This window comes from Melanotaenia boesemani, chromosome 18 (assembly GCF_017639745.1).
Source record: "Melanotaenia boesemani isolate fMelBoe1 chromosome 18, fMelBoe1.pri, whole genome shotgun sequence".
Classification (NCBI taxonomy): Eukaryota; Metazoa; Chordata; class Actinopteri; order Atheriniformes; family Melanotaeniidae; genus Melanotaenia; species Melanotaenia boesemani.
Genome location: NC_055699.1, coordinates 18,111,233 through 18,122,297, shown reverse-complemented (window position 1 = coordinate 18,122,297; position 11,065 = coordinate 18,111,233). Strand labels below are relative to the sequence as shown.

Genomic DNA, 11,065 nt, shown 5'->3' with positions numbered 1-11,065 from the left:
TTCATTAATATGTTAACATCTCCACATTCTTTTTGAATGAGTAGGTGGGTCATAACTTTTGTCCGGTGTTGCATTTCATTGGCAGGAAAATATTTTATAACCAGTATGAGATTGCACTGATAGGAAAGCTCTTTCTATACTCTCAGTCTCTGATTACACTAACCAACACACCCTTTATCTCTGTCCCTTTGCCTCGTGGAGCTCCAGCTGGGTGCTGCTGTTCCCTTTACCATTTATATTGGCAGGGCAGCAGCTCTGTGGCTGGAGAGCGCTGCACTCCCTGCAAAACAGGAAGAACACACTGCTTTCAGATAGACACAGGAGACAGAAAACAAGCCAGAGACGTCAGGCAGCAGACAGAGGAAGATGATAACATGAGATTTCTGACAGTGCCCTCTGGCTTCCTGCACATGGAGTCGTCTTATAAAAATGACAAGAGAAGGTTCTCTGCTGTGTTACCTACAAGAAGACCAGCTTGATGTTTTTCACTGCATTTTCTCCAAGTGTAACGCTATATATTCCAGCTTGTTTTTTACCCTCATTTTTCCATGTCTTGCTGTTAAATTAGCTTGGGTTGGATGCAGCTGATTGGCTGTCAAACAAAAAGCATTCACAGAACAATTACTTGACCAGGTGCTGATGTTTCACTGTGTTCTCTGACTTTGAATGTCAAAACCTGGTGTTGTTGCAATCCTTTATTCACAAGCAGATGTTGATCGAAATCCCAGATTGTTTTAATGTTGATTTATTTTGGCTCACAGCGTGCCCTTATTGACAGCAATAGTTATTTAGTGGTATTGGGATGGGATGGTGGAAGGTTATTTTCATGCGGGAGTTTCCCACGCTTAGTCTAATTAGTGGGAAGAATCTTGCAACAGAAAAAAGATCAACTTGAGCAGATCCTAAAATCCTGAAATAAGCTTTTTTTTCCCTTTAAGCCTGACTTGTTCTCCACGGAAAACAAAAGATCATCTCTGCTTTACTCTTACATCACCCCAGAAAATTATTCACGGCTTTTCTGGCTTCAGTTTATTTCAAATTCTGACTTTAAACAGCGATGTCAAAACTCATTACAACTCATATAAATCCTAAACTTATCAAGCCCACCAAGTATTTACTGGAAGCCCATGACCTTCTGCTCATGAAAAGCTAACACTCATATGGTTTTACCAGCAACTCTGTTTTTCTTTCTTCCCACTGAAACCAAAAAAATAAGCAAGGGCAGATGAAAGGATGCCTGGCTGGCATGAGCTGGTTTTGTTTCCGTTTTGTCACTCCTTATTAGCTGATGATGGACCATCTCCATGTCAGACAGCTCCAGTCACCGAGGCAGAGGGAAAGCATGCATGCACATGCAGATGTAAACAAGGCAGAGAGGCTCTGGCCTGTTGATTAAACATCAGCTGGCATGTCCTGGCCTCTGTGATCTCTGATGACATGCCAACCATGTCATCAGCTTTTCTTTCTGATGCCAGACTTAAAGACATGTGTATGCACTAGAACAGGCAGGCAAAGCAACCACAGAAAGTGAAGGGGGGAGGGAGGGGGGGGACAGGTCACTGCAAGCCAAATGGAAAAAAAGTTGCAGCTTCTGTGAGAAAATCCAACATTTAGTTTGAGTCGAGAACTCTGCAGAGGAACTCCCTTTCTTTCTTTTCCCACCGATACTTTGTTTTCCATCAGTTTTTGGGGGGGGAGTTGGATTCAAAATTGAGATCCTTTAGATAATTATGGGACTTAAACATTTGCATGTTGAGTTTGAAGGAGTGCAGGACAAAGAGGTGTGAAGGGAGGTACCACAAATATTTCTTCTTTATAGCTCAAAATGAACTCTGCTCTCAGCCATGCCAGGAATGTGCCCTGTGTGCCCACCCATCCATTAACCTGTCCAAAAGCACGCCATTGTGCGAGGAAAAGAAAACACCTCACTAAAAGTGCTGCATGTGCTAACAACAGTGTGACAGAGGAGGCACACACAGATGATTGTGCTTCTTCCCCTTTACTTGTTGTTTGTACTCTGTTAAATTTATGGTGGTGCAGTGACATGACGCTGTTGTGATACAAATAATGTGCAAATGATTCAGCTGAGAAATGTTTGTGTTTTCTTTATTAGAGATAAAGTTATTTTGAATCTGATACAAGCAACTTAAAGTTTTTACAGGGGTGTAAATGGAAAAAAAGTGCTCTGTATATTTTTAGGAGCTGAAACCAACTGCTGGACTTTTTCAACTTATCTTGCTCAAAGCAGAGTTTCAGTAGCTCAACAGCTGTGTATTTAAATCCCAGTAGAGCAGCAGCTTCTGAAATACACCAACAACTTTGCCACATTCACTGACTTAAATCCCCTTTCTTTCCTATTTTGATGCTCAGTTTGAACTTCAGCAAGCCGTCTTGATCAAGTCTACATGCCTTAGTGCACCGAGTTGCTGCCATGTGATTGGCTGATTTACTATTTAACAACAAATGAATCTAATAAAGTAGGTGATGAGTGTAAATTGTGCCTTTTGTTTTCAGAGTGTCAGATTTCAGACCACAGAGGCTAAAGGATAAAGCATTTCTAATTTCCTTAAAAATAATTTGAATGGCCAAACCAGTTATTTCCACTAAACATCGGCCCATCTGAAAGGATTTCTGGCTCAGTGAAGACAAGAAAGCAACAAGGTTTGATGATGTTCATATGAAAAAGGAACGTCTGAAGCTACTCGTTTTAAGAATTTAGATATTATCTTATTAGGTAAGTGATTACATCTCAGCAACCCTTTTTCTTTACACTTGAACATTTAACTCACCTGTCGCCAATTCCTCTAAGTATACGTGAGATATTTAATGTTTTTTTATTCATTAATTGTAATCAGTTTGGTTTGTGTGTTAATGTCAGCAGGTTTACTCAAAAACTGACAGATTTGTGCACAATCAAGATTGCATTTTTTTCAAATACATCATGATTTTACTAGCCAGCACGTTGTCTTTGTTTACAGAAATGCAAAAAAGCTGCATTTCGTTTTATTCATTTTATTATTTTACAATCTCCAACCTTTTGTAGAAACAGTTATATGTGGAATTTCTGTTTATCACTCTGCAAATGTTAAGCTAAGAAAGAAAAAAAACATAAACACACAAAAGAAATAATGCATTCATGAATTATTAAAAAACTAGGCATATGCTTTCCTGCATCCAAACTGGTTTAAGCAAAAAACATTCCATGATGAAAGTTACTTCACAGTCAGTTTACTTAAAGTCAGGGTCAGAGGTCAAAGGTCAGAACTGCTGAGGGGTGATTTCTTGCAGTTTGAATTCACTTTAGCCAAACTTTAAACACACATGCTCAGAGGAGCCTTTCAGGCACTGAATGATCTTGCCGTCAGCGCTTTGAATATCACGCCTTGATGCCAAACTCTGGGTTCCTTTCAACAATTTGATCATTTATCATCAGAAGCCTTCAGGCAGCCATCCATTAAAAATCTGAAATGTTGAAAACTTCACAGCCAAGTAACAATCGACAGGCTGCTAGTCTAAAAACGACATATTCCAGACTTTTCATGCGGAGCAGTGACAGAAACTGCCACACTGTTAATCAAAATTTCATATTTATGATGTGGAAAACTCTGACTCTTGTACAGGAGCAACACTCCCACGTTCTCCTTTCCTGCCAGTAAGAAACAAAGACAACAGCTTTGTTTTGCATGTGCAGAACAGCCGTGCATGAATGTAAAAAAAAAAAAAAAAAAAGACTTGTTCATACTTTAATAACCAATCAGATGACTGAATACTGGGCCAAGTCCTTTTTCTTTTCACTGAAACGAGTGCTAAGTTCTTGCACAGCTTTGGCGTGCTCCTCATCCATCTTTTCCTTTAATCTCTGCTGCTCCTTCAGAAACTCTGCCGTGTCCTCTTTCAGTTTCTCCACGTTGGCCTGCAGCTGGTTGCCCTGGAAGGAGATGAGGATGACACGTTTGGAAAATGTGTAAGCAGATCATCTGTTAGACTGTGTATGAAGGGACCGAGCCTGATGGAAGACAGGCCTACAGTGGAATCTGTCTTCCTGGGTCTGACACCTGCTGTCAGTCCCTTGCTTGCATTTTTACCTGTTGCTCCTCTAGCTCCCTCTGCTGGACCCTCTCTGCCATGTGATTGGCAGCCTCCACTGTGGGACAGATGCAAAACATCCCATAAAAAACATGCATAACCTGTTTTGAAGAAACAAACTCAGTGTGAAATTTCTTTCCCTAAAAGTTCAAATATATTGTTGATTAATAAAAAGAGATAATAATAGTAATAAAAAAAACAACTCAGGTGTGAGTGTGCAGGAGATGACTTACACCGTTTAATGACATCAGACAGCTGCTGGTTCATGTCATCTACATTTGTTGGCAGCATCTGCTTATTTGTCTCGTGCACCATCTTATTAAGATTGTCCAGCAGTCGGCTCTCCCTGTAGCCACGTTTCTCCTGAACAGATGCAAAGAAAGTTAGTTTACATAATTACAAGGTGAAACAATAGTAGTAAAAATGATTATGGTGCTAGAAGTAGTGTTCCGTCTCCAGCCCAGAACTCATATATGAGCATCTGTGTTTAAGGTGAATTATATTGCAATGTTAACGCAAGCAATACTAAGCAGAATATGGGTTTGCATCGTCTTGCTCATATATATAAGGACATCTCTGGAAAAGATGGCTAAAAAAAACCATATGTTTGCTGTATAATCTCAGTGAACTTTTCAGTATTAATGCTGCCATAACACAATGCACAGGGCACTGATACAAGCCGATGACATCACAGAGCCATGAAAACAGTCTAGATGGGCCTTTTCATCTTTGGTCTGGAGCATACAACCTCAATTCCAGAGACGTCTTCAGGCCCAAACAAGCCAACAGTGCCTCTGGACAAGGTTGATATGTTGTTTCTTGTATTTTGTACAGTAAAAATTTAAACTAACATTTGTGGATGAAAATGTCCCACAGTAATCCCTCAACTATGTAGTTCTATCAACTATTGATTAATGACAGTTCTTGATGCTGCTGTCTGAGGGATCAAAGATCAGGGGTGCCCAGCTCTGGTTTGTAGCCTTGCTCTTTATGACCCTCACCAGATTCATTGGATCTTTTTCTTCTGTTTTGGGGTTGATGACAGAGTAAAATGAATGGATAAAACTAGATATCAGTCATGAGTATCATTCAATCGATACTAACTACATTAATCAACCAAGCAAGAAACGTGAACAATGAGACGTTATAGTAAATTTAACATTGTTATTCATCTGAATTTTTTTTGGTAATAAGATTCCTCCAGAGATATATGTGTGTATGAGATACACTCTAATATTTAATTGGGCAACATTTCACATTATGGCATGCATTCACTGCAGCGTTGTTTTAATTTAATTTTACAAGTTTTATTTCGTCTGGAGTTTTTTAATTTTCGCTGAACTCTGTTACTAATAATAAGGAAGTCGGACCACTAAGTGAAGTCTTCTTTAGCACATATCAAAGATTATCAATAAGACTTAAAGGTCAGGACTCTGTCGTGGCTAAATCATGTGTGAAAATAACATCACATGTACTGAACTGTCTGAGCCTGATGAATCCTGTTATCATCACCTTAAAATATGCCTGTAGCATCAGGGAAGAAGAGGCTAATCTAGTGATTAAAAAAGGTTGCTTGTGTATAAATGTTTTTAATATCACTATTAAATACTGTGATGAGTTGTACTGATGGCATTTAAATAATCTCTCATTAGTCTGGACTTTTTTTTTCTGACCAGTTTTCTTCCCCAACAAAGATAGTTCACTGCTTTCCTTCCAGACTTTGAACCGTTGATGCCTGTTGTTGCAAAATTGTGACAAATCCCTTCTGACCTTAATTTTATTTCATTTTTAGCAAACTGATTTATTTTATCTAGCCATTTGCTTTTACTAACTTATGTATTTATTTGTATTAATTATAATTAATCTTTATTAATAAAATGTATCTTTTAATGCACTTGTAATGTTTTATGTAAAGCACTTTGAATTATCTTGTAAATGAAATGTGCTATACAAATAAATTTGCCTTTGCCTATTATTAATTCTTATTAATTCATTAAATATTTAATTGTATTTTCTGTTATTCCAGTCTTTTCCCCCCTGCATTTATTTTGTTTTAATATTGTTTTATACTTTATTGTAAATAAATTCAGGCGTTGATGGTTCTGATCACAGTTTTATTAGTTTTGTTTTTAGTTCTTTAGTTTGCTTGATGGAGACCAGTAATTAATGTCCTGTCTGAAAGAGGGTAACATCTTTTCCATGGCAACTGCTTGTCTTCACCTACTGTTGTTTAAGACATGAGAAGATGCCCCTGCATCAGTTACGGTTAAATAACTATTTCCCGGTAAAAAAAAAAAAAAAGAAAATGCTAATGACTGTGGTATCTCATTTGGTTTAATACTGGTAGTGCCCTTTTTCTCCCCTCTCTACCAGGAAGTGTCTAAGGAATTTCACAGACTTACAGACACTGTAAACGTAAAAGAAAAGAGGAAGGGCCCTGAACTGTGTCAACAAAATGACAGAATTTACAGACTGACTTTGGGGACCTGAGGTACACTGGAGCCCGAGTTCTACTTGCACTGGAAATAAATATAATCACTCCTGTCAGTACACAGTGCCCTGCAGACCATCATGTTTGCAGTGACCTTTTAAACTGGAAGAACTGCTGCCAGTCAAATAACAGAAGAAAATCTACACCAAATAACCTTTTCTTCAGAAAAATGTGGGTCCTGGCAGGAGAACACGTTAGTGCTCAATAATATATCAGCAAAACTGAGCAGCCAATCCGCCCCAACAGGCTCTCCAACCAACCATCCAACACTGAACATTCATACACCAACGATGCCGACACTGGGGGCAAGGTGGGTGAAGTGTCTTGCCCAAGGACACAACAGGACTAGGATGGAGTGGGATTCAAACCACAAACCTTCCAGTTATTGGACAAGAGTAGATTTTCTGCTGACAAAACAACAAAACTTGAGTTTATAACAGCTTTCTGGTGCGGATATGTGGAACTTTGACAAGTACATGTATCACAAGGAATAATCTAACCCTTAATAATTCTTTAAGAGGTGCTACTTTCTTACATATATTCCGTATGTGACGGGATGAAATTTCAAGAAAAATGTAATAAATTAATAAAAGGTTTTGTTCATCAAAATGCTTCAGAATGATAGCATCTCTAGATTGACTCTTAACATACCCTAAACCAGTGACGAAATACCAGTAACAAGTTAAAGTATCATTAATATAATAAAGGTCTAAACCTTTAGATTCAAGCGATGCAGGTCTTATAGTGTTCGGTTTAGGGAGGGTTCATTACACAACACAAACGTTTTAATTATCAGATTATTTAAAGTGCTCTTCAGGGTGAATATCACTGTGTTAAGTGTCTGCAGCATCTTAGTTGGTCTATGAAGAGCCCAGGCTGCATCTTCATGTTATGTGAATTACCTCAAACTCTCTGACAAAGTAGCGGACTTCTGCATTGATGACAGGTCTGTGGTCCAACAGTCGAGACTGGATGTCACCCACATCTGCAGAATCAACACAGTTTATAAACATTTCTATGTCTGGCATTTTCAGTATTCCAAAGAGAATATAGCACATGCTAACATTGTTTTCTAGCGGCATGTTGATCAGCTCCGTGCTATTGGATCGGCTCAGTGTGAGATACAACCTTTAAAAGTAAAACAGTGAGACTAAAACTCACCTTTAATAACCTTGTCCATTATTGTTAACTACTGAACGTCGGTGGGGTGAGATATTTTCTTCAGTGGAGCAGCTAGCTGGCTTAACAAGCAGTTACTGTTAGAGGTTCTAAGCTATATGCTAAAACATGGCTAACAGTTACGCCAAAGATATAGCAACTTAGATAAACTATTAGTAATTAACGCTTTTTATTTTTTTAACACTGTAAGATCGGAACCATAGTACCAAATCAAAGTCAGGTGAATGGAAGTCAGCTGACGAAAATGGTAAATATTTACAACTACTTCCGGGTTTTAGGGAGTGGACTGAACCAAACGATTGAAAGGGGGGGTGTAAAAAACCAATGTGCTCTTTTCTCTTGCAGCTGGAGCTTTTAGACAACTCAACATGAAATATTTTCTCCTCCGAGATATTATGCAGTAACATTTTCTTAACAATGTAACGTTTAAATACTGCTTGCTTGTATATGATGGTGTGCTATGTGCGCGTTTTGCCTTACTGAGGACAGCAGATGTCAGTGTTGCACTTCGGTAAAGCAAACTGTTATTTCAAGCATCTACTCTAAATCTAAAGTTTCATAGGAATTTCCTTTGCAAATAGTTGCTTTGAAATTTATATTTATTAATAACCAGATAACCTAGTTAATATTATAAATGCATCCTTAAGTTTCTTAGGGCATAAGAAGATAGTTACTATTTAAAGTTATAGTAAAATACCCCCATCAAACTGATATTTTCATAAAGCAGAAATCGCTCACTGACTGGTTCCTTTTCTGCCAACAGGTATGTTCTCAGCAAAGAAATGTCAGTTGTCAGCAAGATATGAGTCTAGATTTATAGATTCATGCAGAAAAAGAAAATATATTCTCTTTCAGTTATAAGGTTTTGCAGGTTCAAGACAAGATGAATTCAAGACATTAAAGAAAGAATAATAATTTGACTCTAACTAGAACTTAAAACATCGCATAACATATTCCACTGCCCACTTATTTATTTTAAAAAATTTAAGCTATAATGAAGAAATAGAGCCTACCCCATGATTCAGCTGCTTATCGAGCCACCTTTAGTAAAAATATCTTGAAGTAATCATTTTCTGGATGATCTTATATGTGTCTCACATGGCTGTGAAGAAATGTCTTTACAAGTTTGCCTCAGTTTATTGAGGTTTACAGGATTTGTTTCTGCATAGCTCTAATGGGGGGCGGCATGGCTTAGTAGGTAGAGTGGTTGCCAGTTTGATCCTTGTCCCTGAGCAAGACACTGAACCCCTAATTGATGGGGTTCCTGATTGGTCCTGGTTTGCGCCTTGCATGGCAGCTTCCGCCATCAGTGTGTGAATGAGATGTATAATGTAAAGCTCTTTGGGGATCATTCCAGGTACAGAAAGTGCTACAGACCATTTACCATTTCTCATTGCATTTCAGTTTGGTTGAGATCTTCTTCTTCAGCCATAATGTACTGGATCATTGTCCTGTTGCATGGTGTCCAGGTCCTCAAGGCACAGAACAAGCCTAAATCATCAGCAATACCTTCACAGTTGGTATGAGGTGCTTGTGCGGATATGTTGTGCTTAGTTTTTGCCAAACATGCTGCTGTGCATTATGACCAAAAATCCCTACTTTAGTCTGGTATGTCCAAAGTACATTGTTTCAGAAGTCTTGTGGTTTGTTCAGATGCAGCTTTGCAAACCTAAACCGTATTGCAATGGTCTTTTTAGAGTGAAGAGGCTGCCCATGAAGTCTTGATAATATAAGGGTGATGTGGGCAGTTCTGGGCATACCTGTCAATAGTCTGGCAGCGGAGTTTTGTCTGTTGAGAGTTGCATTATTGAAACAAGTGAAAACATTATTACAATAATCAATACGAGATGAGATAAAAGCATGAATGATAATTTCAAGATCTGATTTTGACCACATTCTCCTAACTGTAGAGATAATTCTCAAACGATAAAAGCTATTTTTGGTCAGTTGTCGGGAATGACCCTCCAAAGACATAGCTTGATCAAACACAACCCCAAGGTTCCTGAGGCTGGTTTTAATAGAGCACCAAGGTGGTTTTTGATAAGAAGGATCTTTTTATCAGGAGCAATGATCAGAGTTTCTGTTTTGCTTGAATATATCTGAAGGTAATTTGAAGAGAGAAGTTTTTGATGCAGAACATACATTCCAGGAGCAAAGATAAAAAGTGAAACTCTGAGTCATTGAAAGAACAATACAACTGAATATCATCAGCATAAAAGTGACACATTTTTAAAACCACGGATTAGCTGAAGAGGCATCAACAAAAACAAAACAGGACCAAGAACAGAGCCCTGTGCATGATAGACTCAAAATAGTTTATAAGAAAACAACATTATAAATCTTTCATTTTTATGACTGCTCACCAGAAAAATTAATATAAATCTAACCATAGCAATGATAATTATTATTTCCACTATTGTTAACTTGAGAATTTGTTTCACATTTTTACACCACTGGGTGGCACTAAAGTCTTCACATTATCTTATAAAATCCAAAGCTCTTAACACACACATGCCTGATTTATCTTGGCTTAGCAAATGCTTTTATTCCACTTTATGAAATTCAAATATATCGGCATAAATGTTTTAATAAACACATCACTCGTGGAAAAAGCAAATTAATTCAGTCAGAGTGAGAAGAGGCATTGTTCGGGGCAAACGCTGCATATTGTTAAAAGTTTGCTCCTGAGTCCCAAATTCATTTGAACTGTCGCTCTCAGTTAAGACAAAATCATTAAGACACCACTTAAGTCCCCCCCTCCCCCGCTGTCCACATTTGTTTACTTAAACACTTATTATATGCACCATTAGTTTTGATTGGGGCCTATTAAAAAGATTAAATGATTGATCAACAGCCGAGGGACAAACTGGAGTCCTTCGCTGCTGCCTCAGGTTTTCTGTGAAAAGCATGAGAGGATGTCTGACAAGAAACGATGTCAGAAAAAGGAAAGGGGGTCTCTGACAGGAATGTGCATTCTGTTGTTTTGTTTATTTATGATTCTTCAGGGTGAAATTAAAAACATTAAGATCAACTATGGCATTGGAAAAGGGGGGAAGTTAAATGCAGCATTGATTTACATATTCATACCACAGGGCTACATACTGTTTATATAGTTTACAATGTAAATGAACAGAGTTTGAATTAAAACAATAAGTAGTCTTATATATATCACATATTTTATCACACACATTTAAAAGCTAAACCTCAAGCAAAAAAACAAAAACAAAAAACCCCCCAAAAAACAACGAAAACCCCCCCCCCCAATTTTCTATTTTAGATTATTATAAAATTGGCATGCATATTAAAGGA

The 11,065-nt window shown here is 37.9% G+C and overlaps 1 protein-coding gene across 2 annotated transcripts; it reads right to left on the bottom strand.

The window, feature by feature from the left end:
- Nucleotides 1-2,996: 2,996 nt before the first annotated feature.
- Nucleotides 2,997-7,988, bottom strand: bloc1s5 (biogenesis of lysosomal organelles complex-1, subunit 5, muted). 2 transcript variants are annotated; one of them, XM_041968946.1, is made up of 6 exons: nucleotides 7,739-7,988; nucleotides 7,480-7,562; nucleotides 4,320-4,449; nucleotides 4,086-4,144; nucleotides 3,743-3,928; nucleotides 2,997-3,646 (listed from the first exon to the last, which is right to left on the bottom strand). In XM_041968946.1, exons 1-5 carry the CDS (start codon nucleotides 7,755-7,757, stop codon nucleotides 3,755-3,757), a joined length of 465 nt encoding a protein of 154 aa, XP_041824880.1. In that variant the 5' UTR covers nucleotides 7,758-7,988; the 3' UTR covers nucleotides 2,997-3,646; nucleotides 3,743-3,754. The 2 variants fall into 2 exon arrangements, with proteins under 2 accessions (XP_041824880.1, XP_041824879.1); XM_041968945.1 differs by having other exon boundaries at nucleotides 2,997-3,928.
- Nucleotides 7,989-11,065: the final 3,077 nt, after the last annotated feature.